The sequence below is a fragment of the Pelodiscus sinensis genome, chromosome 12 (genome assembly GCF_052426305.1).
Source record: "Pelodiscus sinensis isolate ZL-2025 chromosome 12, ASM5242630v1, whole genome shotgun sequence".
NCBI lineage: Eukaryota > Metazoa > Chordata > Testudines > Trionychidae > Pelodiscus > Pelodiscus sinensis.
In genome coordinates, this window is record NC_143063.1 from 49,650,554 (window position 1) to 49,669,303 (window position 18,750).

The 18,750-nt window shown below is 61.8% G+C and overlaps 1 protein-coding gene across 1 annotated transcript; it reads left to right on the plus strand.

Moving 5' to 3' along the window:
* Positions 1-1,759: 1,759 nt before the first annotated feature.
* On the plus strand, positions 1,760-18,406 carry DRC4 (dynein regulatory complex subunit 4). Its single transcript, XM_075939825.2, has 11 exons — positions 1,760-1,861; positions 5,272-5,355; positions 6,696-6,893; positions 7,211-7,417; positions 8,428-8,482; positions 9,342-9,547; positions 13,311-13,478; positions 13,921-14,007; positions 15,404-15,613; positions 17,567-17,632; positions 18,135-18,406. The coding sequence occupies exons 1-11, from the start codon at positions 1,859-1,861 to the stop codon at positions 18,282-18,284; spliced, it is 1,434 nt and encodes a 477-aa protein (XP_075795940.1). The 5' UTR covers positions 1,760-1,858; the 3' UTR covers positions 18,285-18,406.
* The last annotated feature ends 344 nt before the right edge of the window (positions 18,407-18,750 follow it).

Here is an 18,750-nt window from a genome sequence, read left to right on the forward strand (position 1 = left end):
GGCTCAGCACAGGCGGGAGGGGGAACTTGGTACCATGCAGACCCCAGCCCTGGTATTTGAACATTCTTGCTGTGCAGCCCTTCCTGGGAAATTAGTGCGAGTTGCCATCTATTGTGGAGCTCCCTGGTGCTGGTTTTCCCTGCTCTGTTCTTACTGTCCTTGATCTAGGCCGAGAGGCAGGAAAATCCTGTGCATCTACTATAAGAACTCTATGGTGTATAAAGCACCCACAGGGCATAGCTGCCTCATCTCAGGATCCCTGAATCCGCATCAGAGATGCCTCCCACTCGGTCCTTCCTGGGAGAGAACCTTGCACGGTTGTCTTGGGATGGCCATCTTAGGGAGGCAAATCCCAAAACTCAAAGGGCTTTGAAGCAACAGCATTAATTGCATCTGGAAACTCACTGAAAGCCTGCTGTAGCGTGCTCTCTGTGTGAAACCTTGCTAGGCAAGAAGGCAGCTGCATATGCTGAGGGTCATGGCTGGCAATGTTCCCTCTAATTTTTTCCATCCATGTGTGAAATAAATTTTATGTGCATTGAGCCATATGCAGATGTGCACCATCAATGCTGCCAGCCATGGAAGGTTGTGGGTGCTTTGCTAATCAGCCAGAAGGCATTTTAATCTCTTCTGGGTGGCTGCCCAAGTGCTCAGCTTACAAGGAACACTAATGGACAGCTTTTGGGTGTAGTGCCACACAAAAGTGCATGCTGCCTCTCCCTGCACTGAGACCAGGATCCCCTGAATCGGGTGAAGGTTACACCAGAAAGATGCCTGTGCACTGGCATCTTGGGTTGTTATGTGTTCGCACCATGATCTCCAGACCCACACTGTTCCCTTTTGAAGTCAAGAGGAAGTCAATTAACTGCAAACTCCCCCTGGGACCTGACAATCCAGCTGTTCCGTTCACCTCTGCCTCCCCCGACTGAGGAGTCTGCTGTTAGATCATCCTGGCCTGATGGCTCACTGCACAGTGCAGGCTGGACTCCAGCTGCTTCTCCCATGGCTGTGATGCACCTGAGTAGATGCTTATAGCCTTAATATGCCTCACGGACATCTGGGGAGCAGATCTGGGAACTTGGTATAGGCCCCTAGCTAGAGTGAAGCCCTAAGAGACCCAGTGAATCCACAGGGCCCGGAGTTTGGAGGGCCCTCGGCCTGTCCCCCTAACATGTACAAAGGCTGAGTGATTTTCCTGATCAGTCCCATCCTCAGCATCTGTGCATCTTTGTGGTGCTCAGGGGAGCAGAGGGGCACAGCTGGCAAGAGCCAAGGAAGCCCTGGGCCTCACAAACAGCTTGCTGTGCACGGTGAGTGGGGGGGATACTGCAGCGCAGCAGGGGACGGGGGGCACACCAGGCAGGCCACAGCTGGAGCGCCCTGCTCCACGGAAGCTGTGGCTGGCGCTCGGAGCATGGCAGCCTGGGGGTGTGTGGCCAGGGGCAAAGCACACGAGTGGATGCCGAGAAGACTCGGGCTTGGCCAACGTGCCGGGTGCAAGGCTGACGGGCCACGGGGCCTTCGCCTCCCCCTGGAGCCGGGGAGCCGGGCACCAGCGTCCCCCGTGAGCGGGGCCGCCCCAGCTGGGCCGCTGCTCCTGGCGCTGCCCATGCGCACGTGGAGCGACGTGTTCCGCACGCGGCCGGGAGGGGGCAGACGGGCTGCACCGCGGGACGCCCGGGCAGGGGCGGAGCCAGGGGTGGGCGGGGCCAGCGGCCCAGCGGCGCTCAGGGCCTAGAGTAGCGCTGCCGGCGGTTGCCAGGGCGGTGACGCGCGTTGCTATGGGCAGGAGCTCTCGCGAGACTTGCCCGGCGGTTGCCAAGAGACGCGGTGACTCTGAGCCCGCGCCCCAGCAGCCATGGTGAGGGCTGGGGGGGGGTCGGAGGGGCCCGGGGGCAGCGGGAGGAGGGGTTCGGGGGGGGTCGGAGTGGCCCGGGGGCAGCAGGAGGAGGGGTTCGGGGGGGGTCGGAGGGGCCCGGGGGCAGCAGGAGGAGGGGTTCGGGGGGGTCGGAGGGGCCCGGGGGCAGCGGGAGGAGGGGTTCGGGGGGGGTCGGAGTGGCCCGGGGGCAGCGGGAGGAGGGGTTCGGGGGGGGTCGGAGTGGCCCGGGGGCAGCAGGAGGAGGGGTTCGGGGGGGTCGGAGTGGCCCGGGAGCAGCAGGAGGAGGGGTTCGGGGGGGGTCGGAGTGGCCCGGGGGCAGCAGGAGGAGGGGTTCGGGGGGGTCGGAGGGGCCCGGGGGCAGCAGGAGGAGGGGTTCGGGGGGGTCGGAGGGGCCCGGGAGCAGCAGGAGGAGGGGTTCGGGGGGGGTCGGAGTGGCCCGGGGGCAGCGGGAGGAGGGGTTCGGGGGGGGTCGGAGTGGCCCGGGGGCAGCAGGAGGAGGGGTTCGGGGGGGGTCGGAGTGGCCCGGGGGCAGCAGGAGGAGGGGTTCGGGGGGGTCGGAGGGGCCCAGGGGCAGCAGGAGGAGGGGTTCGGGGGGGGGGTCGGAGGGGCCCGGGAGCAGCAGGAGGAGGGGTTCGGGGGGGGTCGGAGTGGCCCGGGGGCAGCAGGAGGAGGGGTTCGGGGGGGGTCGGAGTGGCCCGGGGGCAGCGGGAGGAGGGGGTCGGGGGGTCGGAAGGGCCCGGGGGCAGCAGGAGGAGGGGTTCGGGGGGGGTCGGAGGGGCCCGGGGGCAGCGGGAGGAGGGGTTCGGGGGGGTCGGAGGGGCCCGGGGGCAGCGGGAGGGGGGGTTCGGGGGGGGTCGGAAGGGCCCGGGGGCAGCGGGAGGAGGGGTTCGGGGGGGTCGGAGGGGCCCGGGGGCAGCGGGAGGAGGGGTTCGGGGGGGTCGGAGGGGCCCGGGGGCAGCGGGAGGAGGGGTTCGGGGGGGGTCGGAGGGGCCCGGGGGCAGCGGGAGGGGGGGTTCGGGGGGGGTCGGAGGGGCCCGGGGGCAGCGGGAGGAGGGTTTCGGGGGGTCGGAAGGGCCCGGGGGCAGCGGGAGGAGGGGTTCGGGGGGGGTCGGAGTGGCCCGGGGGCAGCGGGAGGAGGGGTTCGGGGGGGGTCGGAGTGGCCCGGGGGCAGCGGGAGGAGGGGTTCGGGGGGGTCGGAGTGGCCCGGGGGCAGCGGGAGGAGGGGTTCGGGGGGGTCGGAGGGGCCCGGGGGCAGCGGGAGGAGGGGTTCGGGGGGGGTCGGAAGGGCCCGGGGGCAGCGGGAGGAGGGTTTCGGGGGTCGGAAGGGCCCGGGGGCAGCAGGAGGAGGGGGTCGGGGGGGGTCGGAGGGGCCCGGGGGCAGCAGGAGGAGGGGTTCGGGGGGGGTCGGAGTGGCCCGGGGGCAGCAGGAGGAGGGGTTCGGGGGGGGTCGGAGTGGCCCGGGGGCAGCGGGAGGAGGGGTTCGGGGGGGTCGGAGGGGCCCGGGGGCAGCGGGAGGAGGGGTTCGGGGGGGGGGGGTCGGAGGGGCCCGGGGGCAGCGGGAGGAGGGGTTCGGGGGGGTCGGAGGGGCCCGGGGGCAGCAGGAGGAGGGGTTCGGGGGGGTCGGAGTGGCCCGGGAGCAGCAGGAGGAGGGGTTCGGGGGGGGTCAGAGGGGCCCGGGAGCAGCGGGAGGAGGGGTTCGGGGGGTGTCGGAGGGGCCCGGGGGCAGCAGGAGGAGGGGTTCGGGGGGGTCGGAAGGGCCCGGGGGCAGCGGGAGGAGGGGTTCGGGGGGGTCGGAGGGGCCCGGGGGCAGCGGGAGGAGGGGTTCGGGGGGGGTGTCGGAGGGGCCCGGGGGCAGCAGGAGGAGGGGTTCGGGGGGGTCGGAGGGGCCCGGGGGCAGCAGGAGGAGGGGGTGGGGGGGGTCGGAGGGGCCCGGGGGCAGCGGGAGGAGGGGGTCGGGGGGGTCGGAGGGGCCCGGGGGCAGCGGGAGGCGGGGTTCGGGGGGGGGGGGGTCGGAGGGGCCCGGGGGCAGCGGGAGGGGGGATTCGGGGGGGTCGGAGGGGCCCGGGGGCAGCGGGAGGAGGGGTTCGGGGGGGTCGGAGGGGCCCGGGGGCAGCGGGAGGAGGGTTTCGGGGGGTCGGAAGGGCCCGGGGGCAGCGGGAGGAGGGGTTCGGGGGGGTCGGAGTGGCCCGGGGGCAGCGGGAGGAGGGGTTCGGGGGGGTCGGAGGGGCCCGGGGGCAGCGGGAGGAGGGGTTCGGGGGGGTCGGAGGGGCCCGGGGGCAGCAGGAGGAGGGGTTCGGGGGGGGTCGGAAGGGCCCGGGGGCAGCAGGAGGAGGGGTTCGGGGGGGTTTCGGAGGGGCCCGGGGGCAGCAGGAGGAGGGGGTCGGGGGGGGTCGGGGGGGGTCGGAGGGGCCCGGGGGCAGCGGGAGGGGGGGTTCGGGGGGGGTCGGAGGGGCCCGGGGGCAGCGGGAGGAGGGGTTCGGGGGGGGTCGGAGGGGCCCGGGGGCAGCGGGAGGAGGGGTTCGGGGGGGTCGGAAGGGCCCGGGGGCAGCGGGAGGAGGGGTTCGGGGGGGTCGGAAGGGCCCGGGGGCAGCGGGAGGAGGGGTTCGGGGGGGGTCGGAAGGGCCCGGGGGCAGCGGGAGGAGGGGTTCGGGGGGGTCGGAGGGGCCCGGGGGCAGCGGGAGGAGGGGTTCGGGGGGGTCGGAAGGGCCCGGGGGCAGCGGGAGGAGGGGTTCGGGGGGGGTCAGAGTGGCCCGGGGGCAGCGGGAGGAGGGGTTCGGGGGGGGTCGGAGTGGCCCTGGGGCAGCGGGAGGAGGGGTTCGGGGGGGGTCGGAGTGGCCCGGGGGCAGCAGGAGGAGGGGGTTGGGGGGGGTCGGGGGGGGTCGGAGGGGCCCGGGGGCAGCAGGAGGAGGGGTTCGGGGGGGTCGGAAGGGCCTGGGGGCAGCAGGAGGAGGGGGTTGGGGGGGGTCGGAGGGGCCCGGGGGCAGCAGGAGGAGGGGTTCGGGGGGGTCGGAGGGGCCCGGGGGCAGCAGGAGGAGGGGGTCGGGGGGGTCGAAGGGGCCTCGGGGCAGCAGGAGGAGGGGCACGTGCCCGCACATGCATGCCCCTAAGCCCCCCAGTGCTCAGGCTGCTCCATAAGGCTCATTCTCCCGAGGGCAGCTTGTGAGCCAGGAGCCCCAGTGCAGCGCTGGTGGAATGGCTTTGGTGTGGAGATTCTTGCACCTTTACAGACCCTCCTGCACTCTGGAAGCTGCTCAACGGGCACTGGTGCCAGGATCCCCCCGTGCCATCTCATTGATACAAATTGCATTCATGCCCAGCAGCAGCCAGGTGGCAGTGGCACCTCCGCAGGTCTGAGCTAAGCCCCCGTCACATGTTTTCTTTTCTTTTCTAAGGCGCCCAAACAGAAAGGTGGTAAGAAAGCCAAGGCTGCAGCGGTGGTGGATGCCGTCCCCCCAGAGGACATGGGCAAGGAACAGGTGAGAGTTCTAGGAACTCTCCTAGGGCTCTCTGCCCTAGGGCTCCACATGGCCACCCAACCCCTGGTGAGAGGAGGCCTCTCTTTGTAAGGCCTCTCCCCTAGGCCCTATCGCCTAGGTCACGCAAGGTTTGGTTCAACTCATGAGGATGGCAGATGGTGAAGGTTAGAAAAGGCGGGCTGGGTTTTCACCCCAACAGCTGCACCGCCCCCCACAAGTCTGAGCTTTTTACAAGGCATGGGTGTCACAAGAGCAGACTCAGTGTGGGTGGGTCCTCAGAGTGTTTAGCTAGCGCATCTCTCCCTCTCCAGAGCTTCCAGAACCTCCCTGTGTCCCTCATCTAGCCTGCACTCTGTTGCCCATGTCCAGGATTCTGTGTCCCCCTCCCACCCCCGCACCTTGGTCCTTTGTCTAGTTGTCCTAGTGTATAAAAGTGTTTTTGTGACACAGTAACGTTTCCCTCTTAGTGTAAGCACTATGTCTTGTGCAGTCCTTGTCCTATTGAAAAGAACCTCTCTGCTTGCTCTGATACAGGCGAGAAATTGAATTGCTAATGGAATCAATGTCTATTGCTAGGGCATTCATACATCCCATGCTGTATCTTCCTCTGCTCTGGGCCCAAGCAAACGAGGTTCCCAAATGGGGTTGCATTCAGATTCAGTTCTACGATTGCTCAGTCTACGGCTTGCTGATCTGCAGTCATGCTCACTGTTGCGCTCTTATCGCAGCTGAGGTGAAGCCAGTGTTTGGATGAGAGAATGCGCTAAGTTCTGTGTGACAGAGGGTGTTAGTGAGTCAGGAGTAGCCCTCTTCCCTAGCGTTATTGTTTAGCATGCGAATGTCCAGAGGCCTCGTCAGGATCAGGGCCCTATTTTGCTGACTGCTCTAAAATCACATGTGAAGACCTGATTCCTGACCCAATGTCTCTGCACTCTAAAAAAAGAGCCTGCGGTTCTGAGTCAGAACTGGTCGTCAGTGAATGCAGCACTGCTCTTCCAGATGACAAAGAGATCTGTGGGTCTGTTCCCTTCCCATCAAAAAAGATGAATAGCTCCCTTTTCCAGAGGCTAGTTCCATATCTTAATGGCTAATTATAGCCTACCACCCTATAAAAATCCTGGGGTTTCTGTTGGATACAGCATCGTCACTTCCTCTCTTAAACTTTTGTATCCTGTTAAACAGCTGCTGTGCTCCATCCCAAGGGAGGCTGGAGGGCCTGCAGTAATGAGCTTTGGGGCCCCAGCAGGTGACAGGTGCTAGAGATCGCTACAGCCAGCAGTTCTGTGGGAGAGACTCTCCCCCACCAGTGCCTTCACCAGCTGCGCTTGTTGGCTCTGCAGCTGGAGGAGCACATTGTGCGTCTCCGGGAGGAGCTGGACCGTGAGCGAGAGGAGCGCAACTACTTCCAGCTGGAACGTGACAAGATCCACACCTTCTGGGAGATCACCCGCCGGCAGCTGGATGAGAAGAAGGCAGAGCTGCGCAACAAGGACCGTGAGATGGAGGAGGCCGAGGAGCGGCACCAAGTGGAGATTAAGGTGAGAGGTGAAGGGAAGATGGCTAGCGAACTCCAGCTGTCCTTAGTGGTGTCACAGCTCCACGCGTGGCTGTGCCCATAATTGGCAGCACACGTCTGTTCTCTGAGCGAGCCCAGAGAGCACGGATAAACGGGGCAGAGGGAGTTGCCAGGACCCTAGCAAGGGGTGTCTCAGGCAGTAGCTCAAGTTCATGTGTGTTCTTGTCAGCATTAGAAGATTCCCTCTTCCCATGCCACGGCAGAGGAGTCCCCGCAGCTGGGCTCCCCCTGCTCCCATCCCTGTCTGGGCCTGTACACCACTGGTTTCCCTTCTCCCAGGTTTACAAGCAGAAAGTGAAGCACCTTCTCTATGAGCACCAGAACAACATCACCGAACTGAAGGCCGAGGGCACGGTGGCCATGAAGCTGGCCCAGAAGGAGCACCGCACCCAGGAGACAGACCTGCGCAAGGACATGCGCACCTTGAAAGTGGAGCTCAAGGAGCAGGAGCTGGCCAACGAGGTGGTGGTGAAAAATCTGCGCATGGTACGTTGACAGATAATTGTGGGGCTGGGGGCACCTTGGCGGGGCTTGTCCAGCCTCCTCACCGCTGCCTGAAAGAAGAGTGCAGCAGGGACAAGAGAGCTAGTCTGAGGTCTGGATGTGACTGGCAAGTAAGGGAGATGGGAGAGCCAAAGGTTAGCTTGGCAGAGGGGACACCTGACGGAGACATCCAGGCACTGAATGTTGAATGGAGACAGATCGGTTCCTGACGGTTGCCAGGGTCACCAGTGACAGCTGTGGGAGGGGCATTCACACTCTGAAGGAAGCCTGTCCTCTTGGGGCTGGGAGTCAGTCAGAATCCAGCATGGGGCTGGAGAAGCTGTCGCAGGGTCCCTGTGCAGGCTGCAGTAGGAAGGGTAACCAAGCCACGGGCTCCAGTACATCAGCGGATTCCCATGGGGTCAGGAAGGGTCTCTGGCATGGCCAGGTGCATTGTGGGAATTTGTGTCCTCCTCAGATGTTGGCCCTTTTGTGGGGCAGGCGACTGGGTGAGATGGACCCGGGCTCTGATTTGCTCTGTTCTCGGAGCTGAGCTGGGTGCTGGTGTATTGACATGAGGGTTCCTGTGGGTCGAGCCACGCTGGGGTACCCAGCATAAGGACCCCGCAGCACGTGAGAGGGGGCTGGGCGCGGGGTTTGCCAAGCAGAAATGGCCAAAGTCGGGGAAAGAAATGCCCCTGGAGAGCCCTGCTGCCCATAGGACGGGGGGTGCCTCAGACACGCCACTGCCCCTAAGGCGGGGGAGGGCCCCTTAGACCCACCTGCAGGTTCAATGCTGCCTTCCCGGGCGCCCCAGGTGCTGAATGCAGTCCCCACAGCCAGGGCGCACTCAGCAGCCCTTGGCAGAGCTGGGGTTGCTGCAGCCACAAGCCTTGTGTCCTGGCTTTTTGCTGCTGCCAGGCGCGGACGGCCTCGACTCGGAGCCGGTGCACAGGGGAGATTCCTCTCTCTCTTTGGCTGCCCAGGTCTAACGTGCAGCTTCTCCCTGCCAGAAACAAGAGGAGGAGATCACCCGGCTGCGCAGCGACTTTGAGAGACAAGTGAAAGGTCAGTTCCTATTTGGACTCGTGTGTGGGACCAAGAGGGGAGCTCTCTTAGCACGGGGCTCCCTGCCCTGGAGCAAAAGAGGGCCTGGCACGGTGGGTACCGCTAAGCAGGAGGCTACCGATATGCCTACTGGTTAACTGGCCCCTGCCGCTGACCTCTGGTGGCGGCCAGCTGTGCCAGGCTGGGGCAGCCTTGGCCGTGGAGGGGCTGATGGGACCCGGAGGCGAGACCCCATAGCTGCAGCGGGCGTGGAAGTGGGATGTCTCGGCAGGGCTGGGCAGCGCGCCGGTGGCAAGCCTGGAGTTAAAACAGTTAAAGGAAATACCCTTTTAACATCCCCAGGCCTAGCTGGTGGCTGGCCAGTCTGCCCCCACCCCCTTCCGCTGGCAGTGGGCTGTAAGGCCGAGAGGCTGGCGGATGTCCCATTCCTTGGTGTTCGCAGGCGCGGGGAGAGGCTTGTGTGTGTACACAGCATGGGTCAGAGCAGCACCAGCAGCAGGTGACTGGGTGCCATCAGGTGTGGGCTCAGGCCCCATTCTGCACCACTGGTGGGCACCCTGCTATAGTAAGTGCCCTTCCCAGGCTCTTACTAGCCCTCTGGGGCTGCAGGAGGCCTGGCGCTAATAGCAGGGTTCCATTTGCATGCCCTGATTGCCTGAGCGTTGCTGGTGCGCCCATGCCCATCGGGTCTGGGCAGCCAGGGTTTCCAGGCGTGCCCTTCCCTCTGCTGGGAGTGCCTTGCACACTAATGGGAGTGAGTGTGGCACTGTTGCTTGCCAGCCAAGCAGCAAAGGGCTGCTCCCGCACTGGCTCCCACGCTCTCGGGGTGTCACTAGCCACGGGGGCTGCTTCCCCGCAGAGATCGAGGCCAAGTACGACAAGAAGATGCGAGTGCTGCGCGACGAGCTGGACTTGCGGCGGAAAACGGAGATCCACGAGATCGAGGAGAGGAAAAACGGCCAGATCAACACGCTGATGAAGAACCACGAGAAGGCCTTCAGTGACATCAAGAACTACTACAACGACATCACCCTCAACAACCTGGCACTCATCAACACTCTCAAGGTAATGCTAGCCCAGCCCCCACGTACTCTGGGCTGCCTGCGCTGTGATTGTGGGGGCATGCAGCACGCAACCCCCCTCCCCCCATGGCACAGACCACGCAGAGACGCACATGGTCCCAGCAGCTGGCCGCTTTGAGCAGCATGTGGAGTGTGGCAGGAAGGGAGTCGGCCTTAGGGTCCTGCTGGGCTGCTGGCCTGGAGCCACCTTGGGTAGACACCTCCCAGCCAGAGCCTGTCCCTGGCACCCACTGCCGCCTTCCCTCCCACTCCGTCCCCACAACCCAAACCCTCTGACCCCCCCCTCCTGCATCCCTGCCTCCGGTCACAATTTCCTACCAGACCTGCACCCCAATCCTCTGCCCTACGGCACAACCCTCTCCTTCACCCAAACTCTGTCCTGCACCCCAGTCCTCTTAAGCAGGAAGAACTGAAATTAAGCAGGAAGAACTGGAATTGCTAACCAATAAATACAACTATGATATCATTGGTATTACAGAAACCTGGTGGGATGGGACGCATGATTGGAATATTGGTATGGAAGGGTACGGCTTGCTCAGGAAGGACAGACAGGGAAAAAAGGGAGGAGGGGTTGCCTTGTATATTAAAAATGTACACACTTGGACTGAAGTGGAGATGAACGTAGGAGATAGCTGTGTAGAGAGTCTCTGGGTTAAGCTAAAAGGGGTAAAAAACGAGGGTGATATCATGCTAGGAGTCTACTACAGGCCACCTAGCCAGGTGGAAGAGGTGGATGAGGCCTTTTTTAAACAATTAACAAAACTATCCAAAGCCCAAGATTTGGTGGTGATGGGGGACTTCAACTATCCAGACATATGTTGGGAAACTAACACAGCGAGGCACAGGCTATCCAATAAGTTTCTGGACTGCATTGGAGACAACTTTCTGTTTCAGAAGGTTGAAAAAGCTACCAGAGGAGAAGCTGTTCTGGATTTGGTTTTAACAAATAGGGAGGAACTAGTTGAGTACTTGAAAGTGGAAGACAGTATAGGGGACAGTGATCACGAAATAATAGAGTTCATGATCTTAAGGAAAGGTAGAAGGGAGACCAGCACAATTGAGGTAATGGATTTCAGGAAGGCAGATTTTGATAAGCTCAGAGAACTTGTAGGTAAGGTCCCATGGGAAGCAAGACTGAAGGGAAAAACAACTGAGGAGAGTTGGAAGTATTTCAAAGGGACGTTGTTAAGGGCCCAAAAGCAAACAATTCCGCTGTGTAGGAAAGATAGAAAATATGGCAAAAGACCAGCTTGGCTTAACAAGGAGATCTTGCATGATCTCAAAATAAAAAAGGAGTCATATAAAAAATGGAAACTAGGACAACTAACAAAGGATGAATATAGGCAAGCAACACGGGAATGCAGGGGCAAGATTAGAAAGGCAAAGGCACAAAATGAGATCAAACTAGCTACAGGCATAAAGGGAAACAAGAAGACCTTTTATAAATACATTAAAAGCAAGAGGAAGACCAAGGACAGGGTAGGCCCACTGCTTAGTGAGGAGGGAGAAGCAGTAACAGGGAACTTGGAAATGGCGGAGATGCTCAATGACTTCTTTGTTTCGGTCTTCACCGAGAAGTCTGGAGGTGTGCCTAACGTAGTGAATACAAGCAGAGAGAGGGTAAGTTTAGAAGACAGGATACACAAAGAACAAGTTAAAAATCACTTAGGAAAGTTAGATGTCAGCAAGTCACCAGGTCCTGATGAAATGCATCCCAGGATACTCAAGGAGCTGATAGAGGAGGTATCTGAGCCTTTAGCTATTATCTTTGAAAAATCATGGCAGACAGGGGAGATTCCAGAAGACTGGAAAAGGGCAAATATTGTGCCCATCTATAAAAAGGGGAATAAGAACAACCCAGGAAACTACAGACCGGTCAGTTTAACGTCTGTCCCAGGGAAGATAATGGAGCAGGTAATTAAGGAAATCATATGCAAACCCTTGGAAGGTAATAAAGTGATAGGGAATAGCCAGCATGGGTTTGTGAAGAATAAGTCATGCCAAACTAATCTGATAGCTTTCTTTGATAAGATAACGAGCCTTGTGGATAAGGGAGAAGCGGTGGATGTCATATACCTAGACTTTAGTAAGGCATTTGATACGGTCTCGCATGATATTCTTATTGATAAACTAGGCAAATATAACTTAGATAGGGCCACGATAAGGTGGGTGCATAATTGGCTGGATAACCGTAGTCAGAGAGTTGTTGTTAACGGTTCTAAATCCTGCTGGAAAGGGATAACAAGTGGAGTTCCTCAAGGGTCTGTTTTGGGACCCGTACTGTTCAATATCTTCATCAATGATGTAGATATTGGGATAGAGAGTACTCTTATTAAGTTTGCAGATGATACCAAACTGGGTGGGGTTGCAACTTCTTTGGAGGATAGGGACATAATTCAAAATGACCTTAGCAAGTTAGAGAAATGGTCAGAGGTAAACAGGATGAGGTTTAATAAAGAGAAATGCAAAGTGCTCCACTTAGGAAGGAACAATCAGTTCCATACATACAAGATGGGAAGCGACTGTCTAGGAAGGAGCATGGCGGAAAGGGATCTAGGGGTCATAGTGGACCACAAGTTGAATATGAGTCAACAGTGTGATGCTGTTGCAAAAAAAGCAAATATGATTTTAGGTTGTATCAACAGGTGTGTTGTAAGCAAAACTCGTGAAGTCATTCTGCCGCTCTACTCTGCACTAGTTAGGCCTCAGCTGGAGTACTGTGTCCAGTTCTGGGCGCCACATTTCAAGAAAGATGTGGAGAAATTGGAAAGGGTACAGAGAAGAGCGACAAGAATGATTAAAGGTCTAGAGAACATGACCTATGAAGCCAGGCTTCATGAACTGGGCTTGTTTAGTTTGGAAAAAAGAAGATTAAGGGGGGACATGATAGCGGTTTTCAAATATCTAAAAGGGTGTCACAAGGAGGAAGGAGAAAATTTGTTCCTCTTGGTTTCTGAGGACAGGACAAGGAGTAATGGGCTTAAAGTGCAGCAGGGGAGGTTTAGATTGGACATTAGGAAAAAATTCCTAACTGTCAGGGTGGTCAAATATTGGAATAAATTGCCAAGGGAGGTGGTGGAATCTCCCTCTCTGGAGATATTTAAGAACAGGTTAGATAGACATCTGTCAGGGATGGTGTAGACGGAGCGTCGTCCTGCCTTGAGGGCGGGGGGCTGGACTCGATGACCTCTCGAGGTCCCTTCCAGTCCTATTATTCTATGATTCTACCCTGAGCTCCCTTCTGCACCCAACCTCCATCCCAGACCCCGCACTTCCTCAAGAGACACGTCTTGCTGAGAATGAGGTGCAGGGTCGGGGGTGCCCGACGCACTGTCACTGTGCCCCCCCCATCAAAACCAGTTGCCCTCCCTGTGCTAGCCTGTGCCCAGCGCCGGCATGGGGACACAGCTGGCCACAAGCCCTGTGCTGGGTAGGATGATGCTGTGGCGGTTCCTGCCTGTGCCCTCCACATGTCTGAATTGGCGCCCCACCGAGGGCTTTGGCTGTAGGGCCTTTGCCGCTGGTTCGTGTGCTTTGTGAGCACCGGTCCCCCTTGCACGTGCACACGACTACCCTAGCGATCACGCAGCTGCCCCAGAACCAGCGCCGCCCCAAGCCCTCTGCTGGGACGCGTGGGGGCACTGCTGCGTGCCCTGCTCGGGAGCCAGGCAGACCGGGGTCTCCCGCGCTGCCCCCGCTGGCAGCCCCTCAGGGACTCCAAGCTTGTGCCTGTGTCCCGGGAACAGGAGCAGATGGAGGAGATGAAGAAGAGGGAGGATCACCTGGAGAAGGAGATGGCGGAAGTGCTGCTTCAGAACAAGAGACTGACAGAGCCCCTGGGGCGGGCCCGGGACGAGGTGGCCGAGCTGCAGAGGAAGCTAGCCCACTACGAGAAGGACAAGGAGGCGCTGGCTGTGAGTCCCCTGCTCGGCTCCGGCCAGTGTCGGTCGCGGGTCCCGCGGAGTCTCCTCCTCACAGCACTCCTTGCGCTGGGGGCGGGGCAGATTGGGCTTGAAAGGAGGCCTCTGCTGGCCATGGGGGACTATGCTGATAGGTCCAAGGGACTCACTGCCGCTTGGCTTACACAGGTGTCCCAAGCCTGGCGCCGTGTGGTAGGTGGACCTGGGGGAGGGATCTCCGAACTCGGGGGCGGGGGCTGGGCAGAGGATCTCGTTCTAGCGGAGGAGGGGGATTAATGTATTCCTGCCCCCAGCCTGTCCCCTGAGCCACACATGTCTTGGGCAGGGAGGAAGGGTCTGTGTGGGCGAGGCCCGGCTTGGGAAGGAGAGTCTGCATTCTCCTGTGTCCCCCTGCCGGGGGCCCCTGGCATGTCGCTGAGCTCTGGCCCCTCTGCAGAACACAAAGGCCCGTCTGAAAGTCACCCAGAAGGAATTGAAAGACCTTCAGTGGGAACATGAAGTGCTGGAGCAGAGGTTCATCAAGGTGAGAGCCACGGGCAGGGGGCCTTGCCTTCCTTCCCCAGCCATCTCTGAACAGCTGGGGCCATGGGGTGAGAGCTGCCGTCACGCTGGTGATGCTGGAGAGCCCTCTGCTCTGCCTGGCGTTCTTCTGGCTGTTACCCCCAGTGAGCTGGCGCTGTGCTGCGGTCTCCCGGCACTGGCCCAGCCTTGCGGCTCCACTGGTCCCGTCCTGGCCGGGGCTGTCTGGTGCAGCGTTCGGCCGGGGGAAGGCGAGCGAGACCTGCGGGGGTGAGGGAGCGCTGGGTGCAGCCCAGCATCGGGGTCTCTCGTCTAGGCGCTGGCTTTAGGGTGACCCTGGCATGCCAGGCTGCAGGAGTGTGCGTGGGGGGCTTGCCCCAGCTGGAGGTCGCAGGGAGCTTGCTGCGATTCGAGCAGCGCCCTCATTAACGAGCTGCCATTGGGGCAGCAGTATGGTCGGTGCAGCTGGAAATAGGCCGTAAGCTGTGTTGTAATTCAGAGGTGTTAGCTAGCCCAGAGCCGCGGTGCCTGAGAGCACCTTGGCCAACATGTGCAAGGCGAGGGGTGGCCCTGTATGTGCTTGGCATGGAGGCTGTTCCGGCAGGGCAAGGGCGGGGTGGGGGAGGGGGTCACAGCCATGGATTTGAAGGCCAGAAGGGACAATGGGGACCATTTAATCTGACCAGTGAAGCTTGCCCAGAGATCTCTGCATCGGGCCCATGCCGGGGGCTACAGTCTTGGAAGACCCGTCTTGGGTTGGAGAGCCCAAGTGAGGGGAATCCATCATGGCCTGAGCTGGCCCAGTGGTTAATTCCTCTCGCGTTTGAAAAGGAGGCGGCTGCAGCGACCAGAGCATGGTTTCAGACCAGCCTCTGGGCCACAGCACCACTCTGCCGGGCTCCACGGTTCTCGTCCCACATCTGCTATCGGCTCCCGGGGCGAACTGACCAGTCGCTCAGCCAGCCTGTCGTGAGACTGGGGACAGGCTCCCCGCCTCTGTGGGCTGATGTGCACAGAGCACTCGGGCCCCGGTGGGTAGCACGGAGCGGGGCTGTTGGCGTGGGAGTAGGGGCAGACGCTGGGCTAAGGGGCAGAGCCTTTCCTACTGGGAATCCAGCTGGACTGGGCTGTTTGCGGGCTAGTCTGTGACACTCCTGCCATTGACAGGGATACTGTGCTTCCCAAAGTCAGGCCCAGGGTGCTGGCTAGACATGCTCCAGACTCCCTGTGCTCCAGGGACAGGGATGTTAACCTAGCCACTGCCAGGGCCTCGCTATCAACCTGGCGCTCCCCTGGGCCCTGCTGGTGCCGCTGTTCCTGGCTGCGGTGCGGGCGGGGGGCCTGGCAGGCCCGGCGGGGAGCTCTCCTGGCTACCCGGGCCGTGGCTCTCTGCCGAGCAGGTGCAGGCGGAACGAGACGAGCTCTATCAGAAGTTCACCAAAGCCATCAGTGAAGTGCAGCAGAAGACGGGCTTCAAGAACCTGCTGCTGGAGCGCAAGCTGAAGGCCCTCTCCAACATCGTGGAGAAGAAGGAGGTGCAGCTCAACGAAGTCCTCTCGGCCTCCAATCTCGACCCCAGCGCCCTCACCATGGTCACCCGCAAACTGGAGGTACCTGCCTGGCTCCAGGCTCCTGGGGGAGAGACGGCAGCAGAGGGGTCGCCTTTGGCTGGGCTTGCCCCCTCCCCACTGCAAGGCTTAGGGGCTTGGGGCGATAGGGCTGCAGGGCCTGCTCTGGGGCTAAGCACGGGCTAAATGGCTGGCTGCCGAACCTCAGCCCTGTAGAGCTGAGCGCAGTCTCTGGAGAGGCCTCCCCTAGCCAGCTCCGCCGAGACAGCCCTCTCCTGCGCTCCCAGGCCTGGCAATCGGAGCAGCCTCCGCCCTGGGGGTGCCGGCCCTTGGAGCCGGAAGGCCATGCCGAGGGGGGCCGCCAGCCTGCCCTGCTGCTCGTGCCTCCAGCGCGACCCTGGTTTTAGCAGGCAAGCGCCAGCAGAGCTAGCCCGGGGGGCAGGGGACGTGTCCTGGGGCGCAGGGACACCTGCCAGCTCAAGAGGAGGCAGAGCGGAGCAGGGACCGACCTGGAGGTGCTTTGTGACCCCGGGGGCCGGTGGGAACGAAGATGAATGTCGGGGGTCACTCCCTGCCGCTCCCCCACCTGCTTCCCTTCCTGGCTCGGGGATGTCTGGCCCCCCAATGCACTGCAGAGCGCCCCGCGGGCGAGGGGGAGCGGCTGTTGCCGGCAGTCACTGGAGAAGCCGCACTCCTGGGAGCGAGCCCAGCGCAAACGGCTCCCTGGGAGCTTGGCCCTGGCACTTCCTGGCTCACGTGGGGCTGGTGTCCCTGCGCCCGGGGGGCGGGAGGGTGAGTCCACTAGCAGGGCAGTGCCCAGGCGCTGGGGCTGGCGTGAGCTCCGCCGCCGCGCCCGCGAGGAGCACTGCACACATTCTTCAGACACTGCCAAGGCGCCGGCTCTCCAGCAGCTGCTGCCGGGGCTGGAGTCTCCACATTCCTTTGCTCAGCTGCAGCTACGCTGCAAAGCTTCCGCTCCCGTCGTGCCCCGTGCCGTGTGGGCCGGGCACGGGCGTTCGAGCAGGTGAGGGGACAGACTGGCACAAAGTGTTCGCGGAGCAGCACCGCTGGCACGTCTCTGGGCCAATGGAACTGGTGGAGACAAAGGCCCCTGGCTGGGTGCTTGGAGCAGAAAAGCCAGAGAGCACACGCGAGGCACAGCCGCCTCCTAAGAGCACCAGACTGGGTCAGACCAAAGGCCCATCTCGCCCAGGGTCCTGTCTGCTGACAGTGGCCAGTGCCAGGTGCCCCAGAGGGAGGGAACACAACCAGCGATCCCTCCCCTGTCACCCATTCCCAGCCTCTGACAGGCTAGGGACACCATCCCCGCCCATCCTGGCTAGTAGCCATTGATGGACCTGTCCTCCAGGAACTTATCTAGCTCTTTTCTGAACCCTGTTAAAGTCCTGGTCTTCACAGCATCCTCTGGCAAGGAGTTCCACAGGTTGCTACCTATTAATTTCATGTGGTGACCCCTCATTCTTACATTGTGGGAAGAAGTAAATAACTTTCCCTTATTCACTTTCTCCACACCAGTCATGATTGTATAGGCCTCTATCGTGTCCCTTCTTAGTCTCCTCTTTTCTAAGCTGAAACATCCCAGGCTTATTAATCTCTCCTCCTATGGCAGTTGTGCCAAACCCCTCATCGTTTTTGTTGGCCTTTTCTGAGACTTTTCCAATGCCAGATCTCTTTTTTGAGATGATGCGAGCTCACCTGCACGCAGTATTCAGGCTGTGAGAGCACCTTGGACTTCTGCAGAGGCAATAAGATCTTCTCCGTCTTCTTCTCTACCACTCCCCTCATCACAAGTCCCCACCCCCAGGCGTTCCTTTCCTAATACTGCCCCAAGCTGGGGGTCCCTGCTTTCCTGAGGGCAGCCCCTGAACAGGCCCTCCGCTGTAGAAGCTGCCCTTGCCCAGCTGATCTCTGCTGTTTTCCCTCGGCACCGTGGCCGGGGGCCCAGCCAGTGACGGGCTCCGCTCTCCTCCCCAGGATGTGCTGGATTCCAAGAACAACACCATCAAGGATCTCCAGTACGAGCTGGCGCGAGTCTGCAAGGTGAGGGGGGGCTGGCAGGCCCAGGTCCTTACCCTGGCTCTGTCCTGCCCCACTGGCCCCGGGCAGGGTCAGCGCTGGGCAGCAGGCAGAGCCCCCCTGCTCAAACCCTGGCGGGATGGAGGGGAAGGCGGGGGCCTGGCGGGAGGAGCAGGGCGCTGCTCCTGCAGGCCTTTGCCAGGCGTAACCTCCCCTGCGGGAGAGGGGCTGTTCCCGCCCACGCGTGCACTGACAGACACCCCTTTGCCCCACCTCTGCCCTGCCCTGTCGGGGTTCACCCGCTGGATTGCGTGGCAGAGCCCGGAGGAGCCGGCCAGGCAGCTCTGCCCCAGCACCGCCTGTTGTGCGCAGCCTTTGCTGCTGCTCCCTGCTGGGGGTTCCCCGGCTGGCTGGGGGCCAAGCTCTGTTCCCTGGCGATGGCGCCCAAGGCTGGCGCAGGAGCAGGCGCTCTGCGCAGGGAGGGGCGGGCTAGGGCCGTGCTGAGCGGCGGGCGCTTCCCTTGCAGGCGCACGACGACTTGCTGCACACCTACGAGGCCAAGCTCACCGCCTTCGGGATCCCGCTGGACAACGTGGGCTTCAAGCCTCTGGGGACCACGGTGACGGGACAGAGGCTGGGGCAGGGCCCGGCCGGCCTCGTCGCTACCCCCACCTAGCGCCGCGGGGCCGCCTGTCCGTCACCCCGCAGGTTACCCTGACGACTGGCAGCCTCCCCCTGCACTGCCGGCGGGGTGGGGCTCTGCCCCCATTAAACACCCCCAGGAAGGGTTTAATAAGCTGCAAGGGAACCGTTTCTCACTGCCCAGGGCAGGGCCGGGCCTCTGTGCGGAAGGATCCCTCGCCCAGCCCCCACCCCCTTGCCTGGAGAGCCAGCCAGCTACCCCCTACCCAGGGGTGTCACCGCTCCAGACCCGCACCAGTATGGAGCCTGCTCTCAGCCAGGCCCGCACCAGGCTCCCTAGCTAGGCCCTCTCCTGCCCCCCGGGTCCTGCGGGTCTCCTCCATGTGCCTCGGGAACGGGCTGAGCCCTTCTGGCTTGTGGCATGGTGCTCTCCAGCAGCGCGCCTTGGGCCCCGAGCCGCAGAGCCACCCTGCCCTGCCGGGAGCGGCCACGCGGCTGCA